General features: G+C 35.3%; 1 protein-coding gene across 1 annotated transcript in view; it reads right to left on the minus strand.

Moving 5' to 3' along the window:
• The window catches only part of TSHR (thyroid stimulating hormone receptor), a 102,143-nt gene that overhangs the window by 45,910 nt on the left and 35,187 nt on the right, over window positions 1–21,046 (minus strand). Inside the window, exons 2-3 of the mRNA XM_019731093.2 lie at window positions 7,327–7,398; window positions 2,325–2,399 (exon numbers count right to left, since the gene is read on the minus strand). Of these exons, the coding sequence (XP_019586652.2) occupies window positions 2,325–2,399; window positions 7,327–7,398 (147 nt within the window). The remainder of the gene's footprint in view (window positions 1–2,324; window positions 2,400–7,326; window positions 7,399–21,046) is intronic.

The raw sequence follows: 21,046 nt of genomic DNA on the forward strand, positions 1-21,046 counted from the left end.
GTTTGACTTCTGCAGTTACAAGAGGTGCTCAAAGTGGTTACCATCAGCGTCCAGACACTTCTGATTATGGTGAACTGCTGCTTGAGCAACGTTGACCAAAGTATCCATTTGTATACATTTTTTTGGCACCCCTGGTACATTGGCAAAACCATAACTGCGTTACTTTAAGTACTGTAATATGCTGCACCGGACTAAAGTGAAAACTGGGACTTAGAATTAGGTAAATTAATTTTAAAGTAACATTTTGTGATAGGCTTTTATCACATAATCACCCATGTATTTTAACATCAAGTATTAGTTTCAAGATTAATACCTATTGAAGGAAACTTTAACTTTTAAAAAACTTTGTTTCAACTGACTATAAAGATAATACATATACAGTGTAAAAATTTTTAAACACATTCATATAAAAAATGTGAAATCTTCCATCATTCCATGATCCAAAGAAAATCAAGGCTTTTTCCTCTCTGTAAGTATACCTTTTTTTTTTTTTTAATAGCATTATGTCAAAAGTACCTCCTCTGGGATTAAATAGTCTATGACAAGAGATTTCTAATGGTTGCTCAGTATTTCCTGTTAAACCATTCTCCTAACTAAGTGTTTGAGTAGTTTCCAGATTTTTGCTATTATAAACTAACTCTGAGACAAATGGCTTTTTTATGTAAACTTTTTCTCACTTCTCTCTTTATTTTAGTAAGGAAAATTTATAGAAGTGGGAATACTGGGTCAAAAAGTATAATGTCTGTCAAAGTTTTTGGTATATATTAAGTCCTTAGCTTCTTTTTCTTTTTTCCTTTCTTTTTACCTATCATACTCTTAACAATTTTATTTTTTTTCTTCACACAGCTCTAAACATTTTCACTTTCTCTCACATGGTCCCTTCAGACTTCTTCTTCTTCTTCATCTTAGTTTCTGTTACAGAGAGGTGATATTCATGATTTTCATTCATCTTTTAATTTACTGAAGAATTAAAAATAATAGAAGTTAATTCAGATAGTGGAGTTTATAAATGGTCAGATTTTGAAGCAGATTGAGGAAAATGTAAGTTTATCAGCAGATATTCCCACTGGAAATAAAACATTATATAAAGGATTTTCAAAAAATAAATAAATAAAAAGGATTTTCAAAAAAAGATAAAAGTGATTTTCTAAATTGCCTGGAAGACATATATTGCTATTTTTGTGATTATGTAATAATCAGGACTAAGACAGATGCTCTTGAAGCCTCCAATAAATCCACTTGATTCAGTTTAGTGAATCTGCGAAATTAAGTCTTATCACATTAGCTGCCAAAAACCACACATTTTCTCACCAAGTTTTAGAATTTTTATTTACTTGTGATTTTTAAAAAAATCTACATAAAAATAAAAACATCCTTGTGAGGTCAGCAGTTTCTTTAATGATTTTTGTTTTTAACTAAAGAGATACTATGGTTTTGCATTGGTTTTGGAGGCAGACACGCTTGGTTTCAAATTTTAACTAAAATTTATTAGCTGAGTAAACGTGGGCTAGAGCCCTGTCCTGTGTATATTATCGTCTTCATTTACAGAGTGGAAACTGAGGTTTAGTGAGATTAAGTGGGACAGTACATGTGAAGCACTTTTAGCAGAGTGCTTGCCCATAAAAAGCACTCGATAATTGGTAGCTATTATTAATAGGAGTAACAACACAAACCATCTCTATGCTAGTGGCTTCTTTACAGAGGAAATGAAATAGAAGATGGAAAGAGCCAGTATTTCATCATTTTACAAATCTTTATCAGATGTACACTTTTGGGTCCAAACGGTAACCCAGCTGAAGTTTAAAACCCAGGAGAACTGATTTGTATCCACTTAGGACCCTCGATAATTTGCAGAGAAAACCTGCCATTCTTGTAGTTTTCTCTTACAAAATCCTCAAAGTCTTTTACCTATTGTTAACTGACATATAATTGCCACCTCTTCTGGCTATCAAATAACCACAAAATATTACTAATGGCTAAAATAACAGCCATTTTATTACAGCTCACAATTTTGTGGATTAGGATTTCAGGCAGGGCTAAGCTGGGTGATTCTTCTGCTCCACGTGGTATCCACTGGGGTCACTGGTTGGTATTTAGCTGGCATCTGGATCAATCTGGAAGGTCCAAGATGGTTGTGCTTCTATGCTTGGGGACTGTCAGAAGGCTAGGCTCAGATGGGGCCTTCTCCATCTCTATGAAATCTATCTAAGGGCCTACCCATATGGTCTTCCATAGTTGCACTGTTATTGCCTTCCAGAACCCCAAAATTATCAGTCAAGAGTGGTGGTGGCTTGGGTCTATGCTGCACTTTTCATTGTACTTACATGTGAGTCATTTTACTCAAATTGTAGAAGGAATGTGATTCCAGCCGCTGCAGAGTTGCATCTATTGATAAGTAGCTGAACGTCACAAAAATATAAGACAAAGTAGAAAGTTAGTAGGGTTGTAAACTCCAAACTTACTATTAATTTTGATGTAACTTCTTTGTCATGGGGTTCCCAGATAATAAAATATACACAACCCTCATGACTACTCCCTAATTATGTTAAAATTAGCTAATATTTTTTTCAGATCCCCTGATACCTGAAAGTTTCCCAATACATTAAATCTTACTCATTCTTATTCTTCTAACTGATGCTTCCTTCAGAAACTTTCCCCAAATTTCCCGATTAGGTCAAATTTCTGATAGTATATGCTCATACTTCCTTTCACTAATTATCATTGTGCAAATTGGATGATATTTGATTTATGTTGTCTCATTAGCCTGCAAATTCTCTGAAATGGACAACCGTGTCTGTTTCTGCTGGCCATCAAAATCTTGAGTCCCTTTCACAGTGGTTGGCATGTAGTGGATTCCCAATAAATACGTGTTAGGTGAATGAATGGATACATGAACAAATAAGTGAGTTACTCAAAAAGCAGAAAATGAAAGACATTAGAAAAGAACTCAAGAATGAATAAGAGGGATTTTTAATGGAGTAGCTAATAGCATGGGATTAGAGAGGTAGTTTCAAAGATGAAGAGAAATCCGTGGATGCCCTAGTGGAACATTCCTTAGGGGAGGGACTACATGTTATCTAAAGACTTCTCTTCTTGATTTTAATGAGGCTGAAAATTCAAGCTTTGTAAGCAAAAGATAACTCAAAAAATTCAAATACTGAAAAGGGGAAAGGAGAAGCTTCTAACTACAACTGACTACAAGAATACATGAGGAATGGTGCTTCAAATAGTCTCCTCAAATTCCATCATACTAAGAATGATTAATGTAGCCAAATTCAATGACTGCTTTTTGTTGAGAGGCACTTCTATGATAGTTGGGAAAATTAATGATTAACAGATGGTGTCCACCTGTAGTCATAGCGGAGATTCTCAACCTTGGCCACACAGGTGAACTACCCGGAAGGCTTTGAAAACGTGAGATGTCCAAGACTCAGTCCAGGATAATTAAGTCAGTGTTTATGAGGGATGGGGAAAACACTTTATTTTTAAAAAGCTTCCCAAATGATTCTAATGTGCAGGCAGGGTTGAGAACCACTGGCCTATACTTTGAATTCAATCTGCCTATACTGATGAAATTGAATAATTTCATTAACACAATTTTTTAAAGAGAAACTCTTACTGTTCTATTTGAGTGTTTACCATGGTCATCGTTAGTATTCTAAAGGTCCTGTGCTTTGTGTTTTGAATTATCTATTTTCTAAAGAATTATCCTTTGATTTATCAGGTCTCCCAAGCTATTGCCACTTGTGGATAACATTACATAAATCATTTTGATCCAAATATCGTATCTCTAACATAGAGGACACAATCGAAGGCATTGGACAGAGTTAATTTATTGTGTAGAGATTGTGGGGATGTATAATGGATGAAGCTGAGCCATTTGAAAGACAAGATTAATTTTAAAGTCTGCAAACTTGTTTATGTAACTTTGTATCATATCCATGGCTCCAAATTTTCTCCTGAATTTCTTAGTTTACAAGTGTGAAGCTTTCTCAAGGTTTCAGTGGGATAGTCATTCAGCCCATGTCATAATAACTGAAGTTCCAGTGTCTCCAACTGAATGATACCTCTTTAGAAGGCTCTTATAGCTCAGGAGTGGAGCCAACATGTAAGAACCATTTATTCATTGGGACAAAAAGAGTGATTCCTTGTTTGCTTATCCCATTTTTATAACCAGGAAAAATCAGCTCCTACTTCTTCCTCAAATTTCTCTTTACCATTTAAATCTTATGTAATCACTAAGGTGACCTTATCATTTAAAATATCTAATAGGATATTTTTATGAGTTAACTCAGGGTGCTATTAATAATAATGCCAGAATATTAGGTGGTAATTTGTACTGTCCCAGGTAAACCTACCTACCATGTTTCCCCAAAAATAAGACCTAGCCGGACAATCATCTCTAATGCATCTTTTGAAGCAAAAATTAATATAAGACCTGGTCTTATATAAGACCTCTTATTATGTTATATTATCTTATATTATATAAGATTATTATATTATATTATATTATATTATATTATATTATATTATATTATATTATATTTGTATTATATTCCCAGTCTTATAGTAAAATAAGACCGGGTTTTATATTAATTTTTGCTCCAAAAGATGTATTAGAGCTGACTGTCCGGCTGGGTCTTATTTTCGGGGAAACACGGTAGGATCATCCTGCTGATCTCTCTCTTGCCCTCTAGATATGTCACCTCTTTAACTATTATTCATGTATGTGTATGTGTGTGTTCTTTCATTCAACAGGTATCTATGGAACATTTACTGTATGTCAGTAAATGGGAATTGACCAAACAGACATGCTCCCTAGCTTCAAGGGACTCATAGCAGTGGGCGATATAGACCAGAAGTAATCAATGGGATTAACATGTAAGATGATAAGTGTTCTGAAGGGGTTGAGAATCTAGCAGAATCTCCCCAGAGGAACCCTCAACAAGATCTTCCCATAGGCCCGTATATCTGTCAATCCTTCTTCTTTAATTGCCCATCATGTTCACTTCAAACCTTCTCAAATTTCTAACCCTGACAGTCACCCTCAACATGAGTAGATAATCTTTTCATAATTTATAGAAAAGATTAAAACCCTGAGTTGAGAATGTTTTGAAGTCCCTTCCAAGAAGCCTATTAATTTACGTGCACCTGCCCCCTCTCTTACTGTGACTCTCTTGCTGCAATGTAAAAGGTGACCTGTAGGTCAGTCCCTCTGCTTGGATTCCATCCTCTCCTGCCTATTTAGGAAGCTCAGGCTCTTAAAATTGTTCTTTCTTCACTTTTTTTAGGCTCCTATCTACTGACTCCTTTCTTTCCCCGGTCCCAGTTACATCTACCTGTTCATGACGCTTGAGTCTCAGTCTCCACCCAAATATCTCCCCTGAGGATCCCTATATACTCAGCACATCTAGTCTTTCTTACTCTGCTTTTTTTTTTTTAACCGTATCCCTTATTCCCTTGTAAAGTAGTATATGATGCTTTATTATGATTTTGGTTCAAACTCCTTCAAATGATTCACAGGCCCTGCACTTGCTTACCTCCCGGTTTCATTTTTCACTACTTCCCCCACCCTTCCATTCTCAGCAAACTTATTTTAATTTCACAGACAGCCCAGGCTTTTCTCTTCTGCTTGGAAATTTCTTTCTACCTATATTTATTTATTTAGCCAGATAATGCAGATTGCAAATTAGGTGCCATTTCCTCCAGGAAGCCTTCCCTGACCACCCCCCTCCCCCCAAATCCGGTAATACATCTCTCATATGAGTTCCCACAGCACCTTTTAACTGACCCATCACAGCACTTATTAGTTTCTTAGGATGGAAACTGGGGGCTCCATGAGTATGGTCAACTGTTGTATGTGACACATCTAGCAAAATGCCAAGCACAAAGTAGGGCTCAGTAAATATTTGTTGAATAGGCAATTGTATAAAGGAAGTGAGGGAAAAGAAAGAGCTAAAAGGGAATTTGAGGTTTTTAGCCTACAGGCCACTAAATGGTGGTACTGTTAAAAGGAGAAGGAGCAGTTTAGGGGGAAAATGAGTTTATTTTGGATATGCTGTGTATGGTGCTTGTGGGGCACCAAGGTGATAATATTTGGAAGGAGGTTTGTAATGCAGGCCTAAACTGTAAGAACAGGTCAGGGCTAGAGAGATTCACTGAGGAATTAGTTTTATTAGATATTGGTGAAGCCAAAGGACTGGGGGTGTTCACTCCAGAAAGAAGAAGGTATAGAAGATTATGGCAAAATAAATAAAGAACCAGTATTAAAGGGATTGAATGAAATGAAATGAAATTGAAATGAAATGAAATGGAAGCCAGGAAAGGAGGGTAAGGAAGAGTAGCCAGGGCAAGACAATAGAAAAGGAACGAGGAAGCAATATCAAGGAAACGAAAGGAGGCCAAACTATGAAAAAGGACAGGCTGGTCAGGAAAATAAAAAACTGCAGTGATGTCCAGTGACAATGGGGTCTCAGCCTTTGCACTGCTGACATTTCAGATAGGTAATTCTTTGTTGGAGGGGGGGATATCCTGTTATACAATGTTTAGCAAATCCTCTGTCTCTACCCATTAGATGCCAGTAGCACCCTCATCTCCAGGTGTGACAACCCAAAATGTCACATGCCCCTGAAATGACACAATAGACCCTCAATAACTGGTCACGAAATGAATAAATTTAGCCAGAATGTATACAGGGTGCTCCCGGTTGTATTGTCATTGGTTATTCCTGAATTATCTGTGTTTCTGGTCAGAACTAATTAAATAAAGACCTGGTTCATTTCATATATAGACACACTCTTTGTCAACTCAGTGTAGGAGTTCTTTTTATCCTCACTCTTGAGTGTGTAGCAATTCCGTTTCCTAGGGTTTAGATTATTTTTAATTCTTTTTTTTTCTTAAGTGAGAGAACTCTGAAATCATTGGCTACATTTATGGCACAATGTAAACATTTGTGAAAAGTGAATCAAGAATTGGTAGTCAGGGTAGACAGAGTATAGACAGATATAGAAATCTGTTTAGGGGAGAGATTCCCAGCTAAGATTTTGTCACATTCCTAGATATATTAAAATACATCAAGAATTATTAAATTTTCAAGACCAAATGAATTTAAATTAGTTTTAGGTTTAAAAAAATAATTTAGGAATTAGTGGAGATATAGCAAAATCAAATAAACATCTTGTACATAAAATTTTCACATACATTAGAAATATACATATAGATTTATGCAAGTATAATATATAACAAGTATTTTTCTTGATAGAACACATTTAGAAAATAACATCACAATTGCAAACTTTTCTTTATATTAAAAAAAAAAAGACTTACATCCTGGAAATATTGGGAAGATTTGAAAATGCACGACTGGGAATGGTTTTCAGATGAGTCTCTACAAACTTCCTATGAAAATAACAGTTACACAATTAGAGTGTTAATCATTAAACCTTTCCAATGACTTACCTTAATTATACAGAACACACTATTAGAAATATGATGGTCCTGACAACATATATTTCATGATTTGCAATGAACAAAAATAATACTCAATGAAAAAACATAATTTTTTCCCCAATAAAACAAGAACTGAGAGTGAGATTCAAATGCCGAAAATAAATCTTCATACTTTGTCTTTGAATTAGCAGGAAACTAATATGCCATCATATTCAATTTGTTAGCTAAAGGGAAACAGAATACATTCATAAGTTCATTAAGACTACAGAATTCATATCATGCACTTGTCAATGGAAATGTCTTAGAGTGTCATCAGAATACATATTAAGAGGAATTAAAGGTATTTGATATATCTTCAAGATTAAAAATAGTGTATGGTTACAATCTTTTTGCCTGAGCAACTGTTACCTACATCATCAAATCATCTATCTGCTGCAGTTTAGAAATAACTGACTGACAAGAGCTAATTCTTCTCAGGATTGTGACATTTTGCATATACAACTTAAACTGTGGCTTTTCTCCCAGTTTGCTTTTTTAGATACTTTTCAGAGGTCTGAGACTGTTTTCCTTATAGATAATGAGACATCTTCATGCATTCCAGTATGTCTCTCCACCTAAATGCTCATTCTTTTTTTTTTTTTTTTTAACTTCCTTCCTTTTCTATAGCAACTGCTTGAGTAGAATCCTGTAGGGAAAGCCGTGTACCTACTGTCCTAATTCACTTCACAAAAAGATAATGCCTCACTATGCTTATCATCTCCATGGGTCTGTTTTTGCTGTTTAAATATTGGTAATCACACAGGACGTCCTTTTACTACCTTATTTAAAGAGAGTAGACTAAAATTGTGTATTTTTCTTTCCAGGCTGCAGGGTTATTTCTCAACAATCTATTTCTTTGATCTAGGCATTCTTTGAACTTCTAATATTTGCAGGGATTGAATTATATTTGGAACTTCTGTTTTCTGGTTCCGCTTGTGAGGAGCCCGGAAATCACCCCTTTGTCCTAACAATAAGTAAAAAGCTGAACAGACTGAAAAAAACAACAACTCTTCTTGGACCATAAGAGAGGGGAAGACATAGGGCAAACCACTGTCCCCAGAATTGGAGACACAGGTGAATACAGGGAGTCCAGCTTTCCAAAGCAGAGACTCGTGAGTCGATCAGCCCCGGGACCAGGTGCCAGGGTAGGAAAACCTGAACTGTGATTGACGAATCCCTGGAGCGCAGTGTAGACAACTCTGAGAGTTGAAAACTCCAGGGAAATCCAGTCATAGGGGGACCTCCACAATTTTGTGAGATTTACCTCCAAGCACTTGACCAGGTTCTCATGGTAAATATCAGAGAAAAATCCTTGTGCTTCTAGCAAAGAGAGGGGAAAAGGAGCTATTTGGAAATACACCAGAGGGCTCTGTTCTTAACAAGGCCTGTCCTCAGGGGAAACTAGTTAACCAAAGCCTAACTGACCTGGGGAAGGGAAATAGCCAACTCCAGCCGGCTCTAGCCACCCTGTCCTACCCAAGGGGAGAAACAACCTGAGAAACACTTGTGAAGTTTACAGTCCAGAGGCACAGGTTCACTAAAAGACTAAGAGATAATCACAGGACTACATAATGCTTCCCTTCCCCCACACCTCACCACCACATCACTAAAGGTCTATTTACAGCAGTTCCTTTTACCTGGTATATCCTGTCTGTCTATCAAGAATTATATCGGTAACTTGCCAACTTAAAGCATCAGTATAGCCAAATTAGTTTACAAAAGGACCTATTAACTTGGAGGGAGGTGATGCCAATAGCACAAGGATAGATTATCAGCCCTGTGCAACCCTTGGCGTTTCAGCATGAAATCCAACATTGCCTTAATATGATTTCAGAAATTCAGGTCCCATAATTTACTTGCCCCCCCTCACAGGTCCTTCCTTTACATTCCTTAATTGGATTGATTTAAAAGTCTGTTGATCCAAGTCCCACATTCTGAAGTTACAAAGATATGAGAATAACAAGTCCTTTGACTAAAATCTCTGAGTAAAATCAGGCCATTCCAAAGGAAAGCAAAGAATAAGGCACACACACACCTGTTGGGTATCATTCAAAGAGGTAGAGTTTCTTCAGCTCAGAGATTGTCTTACTTAAAGATCATACCCTCAGGCGTGGATCTTGAGGGCATACTTATCGTAAGATTGCAGACACTGCTTGTAGATAGCGTGGGCCTAATTTATAACTTTGGTTGGCTAAAAATTTGGGAGGTTATTCTGTGTTCAAAAGTAAATATCATATATTTAATTAAAAAGAAAATTAGAGTAAGGCTACAAGGTTTCTAAGAAGTGTGGGGAGCCATGGTTGCAGTTAACTTTAAAGCAGTTAACTTTAAAGCCTTAACAGAATGGCTCGGTTTATGCTTAACCTGTTTCCTCCCCCTGAGGCAATTATCTCTGCCTGCATCTGAAGAGAGCTTGCATGCTGCTCAGGAATGTGGTGGGAGTGGCCAGTTCCCAGAACAGAAGGCTGATGCCTATCAGGGCTATTGATAGGATAATTACATTTGGGAGTTTCAGTGAATTTTGTGTCTCCTGTGTTAAAGTTAAAGATTCACTGTTAACTAGATAATGCATTTTTGTACTTGCTAAACTGCACGTCCACAGAAGGTATAAATTCTGGGGACAAAATAAACTCAGCGTCTCCAGGAACACTGGGGTCCGCGATCGCCATCATCAAAGTGTGAGTGCCTTTTTTCATTCCCACTCCCCTTGTCAGGAACCGTTCGACTCGTGGCGGCAGGCCCGCTACAAAGAAGTTTGACTTGGAACAGAAATAGCATCTAAATGCAATTTCATACACTTTGAGTTAAAGTTTCAAATAATGTCTACGTTCTTTCCCATTATATGAATTTCTGAAACACATGTTTCTTGAATTCTCTTTCTCTTTCATACGTGTAAACACATACACACCTTAAGTTAGAACAAAAATCTTTCTCCTACTACTGAGTTAGTTGCAATTGATGGGTTTCAACACACTATTCCAAAATCGATGTTACCTTGGAATATTAAACATTTTAAGCTGGAGGAATTTGAGAAATAGCAGATGCAGGAAGGACTCTCTGACCCTCCTTCTCCCCTGAAGCAAGACAGAAGAGACTTAAGTGGGAGGTGCCCTCCCTACACCTGGAGGAAAGGAGTATCCTTATCTCTGAAGACACTCAGGAATCTAAACTAAGAGGCCTGGCTAAGTTTTTCCACAGTTTACTACCCTCAGCTCATACCCGTTTGTCCTATCCCATTTTTCCATGTCTTTCCACATTTCATTAAATTAGCTTAAAAAACGCTCACTGCCTCAGGTCTTCATTTCCCTGTGAATGCTTCCATGTCACATACAACTTATATTACATAAAGTTATATGCTTTTTTCTTGTAAATCTATCTTTTGCTACAAAACTCCAGCTAATAAACTAGAAAGGTGGAAGGAAAAACATTTTCTTTTCCTCCCCTATAGTTTCTGGTGACAAGGACGGAATAGTAAAAGGTTGCGGTACTCCACTCTCCTTGGAGACTGCAGTTGAGAACGGAGACAACTGACAAAAAGCTGGCAGAAGGTAAGAGTTCTTACTATACTTGCTTTGTGGATCTTTCTTAGTGCTTTGTCTAGAGAGGAAGATAAAAATTTCTTTTTGCCTCTTCCTTTCCAAATTCAGATTAGCAGAACCAAAAATTTGTAAGAATTAATTGTTTGGATTGTGACTCTTGTGACTTTGCTTTTGAGTACCCATTGTTATTATGGATCCTTTCTCTCCCAGGGACAGCTATTGCTTTTCTTTCTCTTTTTTTGTGTGTGTCCTGAGAGTTTTGCTTGGTTTTCCACCTGCCATGGTGTGTGGGTTGTCAGTTACCTTTCAAGTAATCCACCTAAGCAACAAAGATGCTATGTTTTATCAAAATAACTTCCTGTGCTTCATGCTGTCTTTATCAGATCTTTTGATTATTTAAGAAAACCTAATCTTCTTAGTATTACTGTGTTTCCTCGAAAATAAGACCTAGCCAGACCATCAGTTCAAATGCGTCTTTTGGAGCAAAAATTAATATAAGACCCGGTCTTATTTTAATATAATTATTAAATTATTAAAATAAGACCGGGTCTTATTTTAATATAATATAATACCCGGTATAATATAATATAATATAATATAATATAATATAATATAATATAACATAATACTGGGTCTTAATATTAATTTTTGCTCCAAAAGATGCATTTGAGCTGATGGTCCAGCTAAGTCTTATTTTCGGGGAAACATGGTAAAAGGGTTTTGTTCACAGCTTTGTAACCTTCTGTATTTGCCTTTAAAATCTTTCATTGTCACTTTGGTTAAATAGATGACCAAGATCTTGTTCAATCAAGTGTTCACACCTTTTGACATTTTTGAAAAACTTCCCCAAATCAAATTCTAAATAAAATCTTATTGACTTTGAAATTTCCCTGAGCATCCCTGAAAAGCAGACTTAAAAAGAATTTATATGATCAATCACTTTTCTTGCTGCACTTATGTAACTAATTAGGACAAGTTTAATAAGACTAGACTTATTTTTGCAAATAAAAGCAGTCTTTGATCATCTTTTGTAGAAATGGAGGTGACTGTAAAGAAAAATTTTGTTTCAATGAAAAACTGTAACCCACTTTTGTGACTATTCATTATCTTTGAGCTATTTTCGTCTCTTCATAAAGTGAATCCTGTCATTTTGTGCATTTTAGTAATAATTAATGTTTCCGGTTTTCCTCCCATCTTCCTGACTTGGCATCAATACAAACGAAAACTGCCCATTTCCCAAAGCTCTGCAAGCTGAAGCTGAACAATGACATAAACTTTTAGGAAATCACCATAACAGATCACGCATGGGTACTCTTCATGCCTACTGCTCTGTGGGTCACTCAGAAAGTTCTCTGGAACACCCAGTGCTATCACCAGAGATAGTCAAACTGCAAACCAGAAAATTCATTGGAGTGTTACTGCCTGTCCTTACTCTACCACCTAAAGATGCTTTGAACCCAACCTCTAGAAATCTTTTTGACTGACTGCCCTCTGGACTCAAATCTGAGTTTATAATTTGTTTTAAACATTAACCTGGTTTTCTTTCCCTTCCATAGAAAATGTCCCTCATTAAATGCCTGATTACTAACACCATATAGAAGCTTAACTTAAGTGGGTGCCCTATTTCCACCCACACTACCACTTCCTGAAATGAGACACAACTGTTTAGGACTGGCCTCTTTCCAGGACTGAGAGACTGGGTCCGTGGGATATGAGAAAATTTACCAACTAAGTTTCTGGGCTGTCAAACTTCTTGGGGAAAGTTTCAGATGGGGGAATGATGGGTTTCAGGACATGCGGCTACCCCAAAATATGGCGCCTTGGCATACTTAATATTTTAAGCTGGAGGAATTTGAGACATGCCAGACGCAGGAAGGAGTCTCTGACCCTCTTCTTCCTTGAAGCAAGATGTAAGACCCTCATGTGGGAGATGCCCTCCCTATACTTAGAGGAAAAAAATCATCCTTATCACCAAAGACAAAGGGATGCTGAGAGGAATATGAACAACAGGCCTTGCTAAGTTTTCCCCAGCGTACTACCCTAGCTCAACCCCTTTGTCCTATCACATTTTCCCACCAGTTTCCACTCTAAATAAATTTGTATGCTTTTTCTCTGGTAATCTGTCTGGTTACAGAGCTCCAGTCAAGAATCTAGAAGGGTAAACAGAAAACAATTTTTCCTCTTCTACCTAGCAGAAGACAAAAATATTCAAAATGCTAATATTTTTGTCCAATTCCACAAACAAGATATTCTGCTTACCCAGATTTCTCACCAAAGGAAGCTCACCAATACACATAGACCACTAAGGATGATATATCTCAGAACAGCTGTCTTACAATGATACAATATGCACAGTGAATTCTAAACAAAAGTGAAAGGGGGAATGCCAGCCATCCTAGCCTAAGATGAAAAGGAATTATCTATTTACTGAGGGAACTCAGTTAATAGGATGATTATAATGCCGCCTGAGACAGAAGCCTGACTTCAATTATGCTAAATGAATGAATTATTGGAATGGCAATTGAGCATAAAAACTGTCAAATTCATTTTAGCAGCTTGTGCATTTTGTCTGGATACATTCATAGCAATAATCTGGAAAGAAAAAAATGCATTAATGAGTTAAATTTAAAAAAAATTTTGGTATAGGTTGCTTCTCTAAAATTCATCATATATTAGCTTAAGCTTTCGTTCGCCTTCTTCCCTAACTTTTAAAATGTTATTAGTCTGATTAACATTATGAAAACACATAGGAAGAGTTTTCTTCCAAGGCATTTATTTCTCTTCAAATAAAGATAAAAATCATTGTCTGGGACATGGCATTTAGCTAATTAAATAATGAAGATACGATATTGATTTACAGAGCCTTTGTTCCATTTTCCCTGATAGTTTTACTATAAGACGAGAGTCGTGGAGAATAAGTTATTATAATATATGGGTGCCTTCCCTACTCCTAACTGACCCTAGATGCAGGAGCCTTAACCCATATGAAAGTTTTGTGGTCTTTTTCTTTGTTAGGCAATAATTTTGTAGCTAGAGCTAATTGACAGGAGTGTTTATGTCAACCTGTTTCTCTTTTTGTCACTCCATCGCTCCATTTAGGGGTAAGCAGCTGGATGATCTTTCCATTGTCTCCATTTTCAGAAGCAGAACTTGTATTCAAAGAATCTTGTAACACTTTGATTACTGATTACTGCCTTAAAAGCAGACGGCAGAGCAAAAAAAACAAAAGCAAATGATTTTGATTATGTGGCCAAAATATTTTATTTTATTTTTAGAATATATTTTGAATATTTGTGAAAAGGAAAAATACCTGCTATCTAAGTATATATTCTTTTGACAAAAACAGAAAAACTTCAAGGTGTTATCCTATTGTCCAAAACAGTATCAAAATAGTATTTGTTTCATATGAAAAATAGGTACTGAAGAGACACTGTTTTTCATTTGCCTTTGATGGTTCAAAATAAGAAGGCAATAATTATTCTCTCTAAAATACAATGAAAAAACTCAGAAAACTTACCTTATACAAATAGTACCAATGTTTACTATTAATGACTAAGGCACCACATGTAAGGCATCAGGAAACAAAGTTCACAGCTATAGTTTCATATCCTAAGTGGAGTATGTACATTTAATAGTTAAACACGTTGGCTTTAGGATATAGAAATTACAAGAGAGAATACATATTGAAGCTAATGATGTAATTGAATTTATTTTTTCTATGACTTATTTAACCAAGAATGATCAGTGAGTATGTGACTTAGTGTGAAATGTTTTTTTTTTTTTTTGAGCCTTGCTGAGGAAAGATTTATATTTCTCAAATGTCTGCATTTAGAAGATTTAATGCAGAAATAGAAATGACGCATGTGAAACGCCACTGACTGACGTACAGATTTTTCAGACTAGGATCCAGTCTTAAACACTGTCTTTTTTGTGTTTGCAGTAGCAGTGGGGGAGGGAAATCTGGTGAGTGCTAGTGAAGAGAGCAGACAGTTTCCTTTTCCAATAAGAACAGTTTGTGCAATTAAAAAACTACTATTTAGTTTACTGCAATTTGCAACCATCTCCTTATTCTTTGGATTACCTGTAAAATTGTTCCCTGTTCCCTCAACTTCAAACATGAACAAAAAAACCTGAAGAATAGGCTAATTCTGTTAGCAAGAAATATAGATAAATAGATGATAGATAGATATAGATAGACAGATGGATAGATAGACAGATGATAGATTGCAATATCCAAACATAAGGGATTTATTCAATAATTATGGTACAGTCACTAAATGAAATATTATTCTGCTATTAAAGTTTATCTAGAAGATGCATGAAAAGAGCATGAGAAGAGTTTAAAACATAATTGATTAAAAAACCAGTTACAAAACATATATACATTGTAAAACTGTTTTACATAAATTGCACAAGAAAACTTCTAAATAGATGTACAACGAAATATTAATGGAAGTTTTCATGGAGTGGGATTAGATATTTAAAATTTTTCTTTTTGTGTTCTGTGCTTTCTAATTTGTCTACAAAAACATGTATTTCATTTGAAATCAAAGGAAGGTTATTAACCATTTAAAAAGTGAGGATAGGTAGAACAGGGTTGGATCAATATTATTCATAACTGAGCATGCTTTATAGTTCTAGAAAAATCATTTTTTCATTAAAAGGTCAAAAGCATGGCGGTTGGGTATTGGGGACAGTGGAAAGAGAAAGTACTGGTTCTTTCAACCAAGTATGGTTGAAAATCATTTCTTATTGACAATCCTCTTGATAAAACAAAAAAGATATTAAAGCAATGTACACATTTCCTCCAGGGAATCCTCTCAATTAAAAAAATAACAAAAATGAAACCACATGACTTTCTATTTTGAATGAAGTAGTTTAAGTGGATAGAAAAATCCAATGCATCTGTATCTGGGAGGTCATATTCAGATAGTTCCAGTCAGAAGGGAATTCTTTATTAGAATAGAATTAGAAATACTATTCAGTAAAGTTCTTTGTTGTGTGAAGCCATTGGACATAGAAAAGCTGGTTTCACAAAACAAAAAAATCATTGGTAAAAAGACTTTAACATTCACTTTGCAGCATGAGCTGTACATAGTGCTTCTATGTGTCTTAATTCATTGAGAGGTAAAAGGATTAATAACAAAACATTTCATCCCATATCATAACTAGAGTTTACTTTCAATGAAATTCAGAGTAAAAATTTCAGATTTTTAGAGAAAATGTATTTTGATGTGATAATCTGGAGAGCTCTAACCTTGAGGTGAAAAATGAATTTTACTAAAAGCAATATAATTTTTTTTTTCTTGAAATTCAGTATAGGATCAGTTTTCTTTGGTCTTTTTAGCCAAAAGACCAGGCCAAAAAAAAAAGAACTCAGTCTATTCTGTTTAGACATCAGAAAGTAGTCAATTGAAAGTTCCCTGTAAAACTAATTTTTTTTCCCTCAAGGGCTCTTGAAGGTTCACATTGGAATGCTATTGAACTTGTTTTTTTCAGAGTTTGTATCAGCTATTCTCAACTGTCCTCTTTGCTTCAATATGTATGCTCCAGTAATTGTAGGGAGTGTTTCCAGAACCTATCAACATCATTCCTTAAACATCAAGGGGATGCTTTTTATGACAAAACAGGCTTTATGCAGGACGCTACTGAATCCAACATGATTTGCAGCACATCCAACCCATGCTGTAGTCCAAAGTGCAGTGTGAAGTAATTACACAATATAAAATTATTTGGAGGCAGTGCTGGTGAATTATTTTTATAGTCCTGAGACTTGGAAATTCCAGACAATGTTGGACAGTCTCAACAAACTATGTAACAGACAACTGGCAAGGATGCAGAGTCCCTGGTATATTTTTTTTAAGAAAAGCCAAGTTATTATTTTACCTTCTTTTCTTTAGAAAAATGTCAAATGTTTTGATCAATTCATAGGCCCTGGGTAGCCAAACTTAGAACAGTTATCCAGAATGGCCACACTCATTCCTACCACGTAGTACAGAAAATTTTTATTTCCATGAATCAAGCATAAGGAGACTTTCATTGATTTGGTTTTTTCCTCATCAACGCATTTTAAAAACTAAAATCAAGTCATATATAATTTATTTTCTCTCCATCGTAATCATAAATAATAGCTAGCATACATAGAATTCTTCTGTGTCCTAGGCTCTGTGGTAATATTGTTACATGTATTTTCTCATTTAATCTTTACACTGATATGTGAAGTATACCACAATGATCTTTATCTTATAGATTAGAAATTGAAAATTAGAGAGGTTAAGTATTTTGTTCAAGAATCTTGCTCAGGGACTGTAAGACTACACACACACACACACACACACACACACATTCACACAACTCTAATCAATCATTTTGTCATACTGCTTCTTTAAACATATTTTATATTTAATAATATCTGTGACTATTCATGACTATTATATGTCAGAAAGCTATTAAGAGACTGCAGATAATCTAGATGAAGAACTGATAATCCAAATCACAACAGGTCTCCCTACTTCCTCCCTTTTTTCCTTCTTATGCCACATGGTCTGCCAAGCTATGGCTTAAAATATAATTGAGAAGCTAATACACACCATCATCAAAAGTAAATCATAGAAGAGTTTGATCACATTGAGTAAAATGAGATGGAGAGGAAATACATACACCTATATTTTTTTTAATTCCCCAAATAGTCCTATAGCCAAAATAAGGAATTCTTTCTCAAAAATATGAAAATGAAGTAGTTTTTTTTTTAAGTAGAAAAAGTAAATGGAATAACTCTGAGAAAATAACAATGTGCCTTTGTTCTGATTTTTAATTCCATTAAGTTTATCAGATGATTCAGATTTTTTATTTCTTTTTGTGTTAGTTTTGGTACATTGTATTTTTTTCTAGAAACATGTCCATTTAATCTAAATTTTCAAATTTAGGAACATAAAGTTGTTAATAATATCTTTAAATGATATTATGATTATTTTTAAAATATCTGTGGACTCTGTAGTGATATATCCCTTTTCACTTCTAATTCTTTTTTCTTAATGAGCTTCACCAGAGGCTTATCAATTTTGCTAGTCTTTTCAAAAAATCCACTTTAGGTTTATATTAAAAAACCTCTTAAAAATTTTAAAGTTGTTGCCTGATAATTCATTACCTCAATCCCCTGTACATCCATTTTTATTGCTGTTATTTCTCTTGATTTTTACCATATCATCTTCTCTTCTCATTTATCTGGTTATATATTATTGTGTGCAGGACATTGTATATGAAAAATATGTTGTTGAAATAATTTGAGGCCTACAATTATCTTCCTCCAGGTAGGATTTACATTTGTCTTTGGTGGTTAGGGGCACCAGCAATTTTAGATTACCTCAATCCAAAGGGACTGAGACAATTTGTAACTACTTTAGACCCAAGTTTTTTTTCCAGTTACTCATAGGTGGAGTCCTTTGGGATCCCAACTCAATGTGTAGAGTTTTACCAGAGATCACTCCTTAACAGAATTTATATTAGTTTTTTTTAAGCCATTTAGCTTTATGCAGCTGCCAAAACCTTTGCTCAACTTCACCTTTAACTACTTCTTCCAGAATCATCAGCCACTCCTAGGATTCACCTCTCTGGGTTTTCTTTTCTTCTTGTTTATTTAACAATTCTTTACTATAGTGGTGGCTGTGAGATTAAAACATTTTTTTTAAATCCTGCTTTGCTAATATTTACCATTGGTTCGTGATTTCTTAGGTTTATTTTGCATGTGTGCATATTTCTTTCCCATAATCTGGAAGATTTACGGTTCAATTTTAGATCTAGTAATTTTCTCGTCACCTTCTAAAATATAACATTATATAATATTGTAAGTTGTCTCTTTCTTTAACCAGTATCTATTAATTCCCCAATCTGACTAATAATATTTTTAGAATACTTTGTTTCTTTCACCTTCTTGCTTTTTTTTCTGCTGTACTTATTTTGTTTAGTTATGTACTTGATCTTAGATCATCCTTAAATAATAAACTTTGAAAATGAAGAAATGAGTATACTTGAACTGTCTCCCATCTTCTTTTCCCTCTAGATCCTGATTTTTGTTAGTTATATTATTTTTGCAGAGTAACAATGTATTACATTTATATTCTGTTCTATAACCATAACTCCCCAAAGTTATTTTAACCTTAGTTCTCCATGTAAAAGCACTCAATGCTCACAGCTGTCCTTTTACTATAGTTAATACATTTATATCTTGGTTGACTTAAGTTTGCTAATTATTTTTTAAAAACTCACATAGTCTGTATTTCCTTAAATTCTTGCATATTCAAAAAAGTTATTGCATATCTGAACAGTTAGTAAAGGGGCCTAATGTGTCTGGGTATACAATTTAGGGGTCACACTTCATTTCCCTTAGAACTTTTCAGGCATGACTTTATTCTTCCTAGCACTAAGTGTGGAAAAGTTTGAGGCTATCTTAATTTTTTTGTTTTTAGGATGAGATCTCTTTCCATCTCTGGATACTCTTAGGTTCTTTCTTTTTCTCTGAAGTTCATTAACTTTGCTAGGTATTAGTAAATATTTATGTATGCTGGGATACTATGTATCCTTTAATTCTATAGATTCAAGCCTTTTTTCCCCCCTAAGTTGCTTTTATAGTACAAACATGCAGTTTTGTTGTTGTTGTTGTTTTTTCTGTATTGAGGGATATTGGGAACAGTGTGTTTCTCCAGGGCCCATCAGCTCCAAGTCGTTTTCCTTTAATCTAGTTGTGGAGGGCGCAGCTCAGCTCCAAGTCCAGTCGCCATTTTCAATCTTTAGTTGCAGGGGGCGCAGCCCACCATCCCATTTGGGAATTGAACCAGCAACCTTGTTGTTGAGAGCTCGCGCTCTAACCAACTGAGCCATCCAGCTGTCCCTGAAGCCTTTTTTTTATTGTTTATTCTGGAGTTTTTAAAATTAAATTTACTGGGTGGTATTTGTTAGGATTTGGATATTTTTTGCTTCATTTGATCTGTATTTTAAAACATGTGTTGCACCTGTTGGATTTCCTTCTGTATTTTTTATCTACATTTTTTTCACTACTTCAGTTTTTATTCTTTTCTGTTTCAATTTGCTGTTTTCCCAGTATGTCTTGGCCATATTTCAGCATTGGCAGCATTGTTGTTCCCACTGAAGGCTCTATTTCTGTGATAACTTTATTTTTCTCTTTCACATCTATCCTAAGGTTTGCCAACTAATTCTCATAAAAATCTATGCTGCCTTATTCTTTGTTCCTTGAGATTGTGTATCTCAGATTTGAAGTCTTGATTTATAAATGCTATTTTATTTATTAAGTTTTGTGAACTCACAGACAACTCTTTGGTAACAAGTTTTAGTTGCTCTACAGCAATAAAAATATTTTGGTGGGTGCTCTTTCCATGATTTTTTTGTTTTTTGTTCTGTTCCTTTTCTCATTTATTGGAATAGGTTTTTTGTTTGTTTGTTTGTTTGTTTGCATAAGTCCTACGCTAATTCTTTTTTGATAAAAACAGTGTTTTCTCTGGATGTGGCAGCATAATATATAAGAATATGTGAAGGGCCAAAGTGGTAGTCTGGGATAGTAGAAAGATTTTTCAGTTCACATCAAGGTCTCAAATAATATGAGGTTGTGTGTGTGTGTGTGTGTGTGTGTGTGTGTGTGGGCGCGCATATGTTAATGGGGGTGGTTTAGCCATAACCTTTTCACCCATCCATTCATCCATCCATCCATCCATCCATCCATCCATCCATCCATCCATCCAACAAATATTTCTAATGTACCTATTCTGTGTTAGGTACAGTTCTAGGTTTGGGAAATATAGTGATTAATAAAACAGAAAAAAAATCCACGGAGTTTACATTTTGTAGAGGATAAAAATTGATAGCCTCAGGCTGCTTATCATTCAGTTTCTCATCTGGTTTGCCAAACAGAAAAATAACTTCTTGAAGACTTAGCTTGTCTGCAAATGTTCTCATTCATCGTCACATCCCCCGCCACTGCAGGGTATCTTGTGGAGTTTCAGGGGCTT

This window comes from Rhinolophus sinicus, linkage group LG03 (assembly GCF_036562045.2).
Source record: "Rhinolophus sinicus isolate RSC01 linkage group LG03, ASM3656204v1, whole genome shotgun sequence".
Classification (NCBI taxonomy): Eukaryota; Metazoa; Chordata; class Mammalia; order Chiroptera; family Rhinolophidae; genus Rhinolophus; species Rhinolophus sinicus.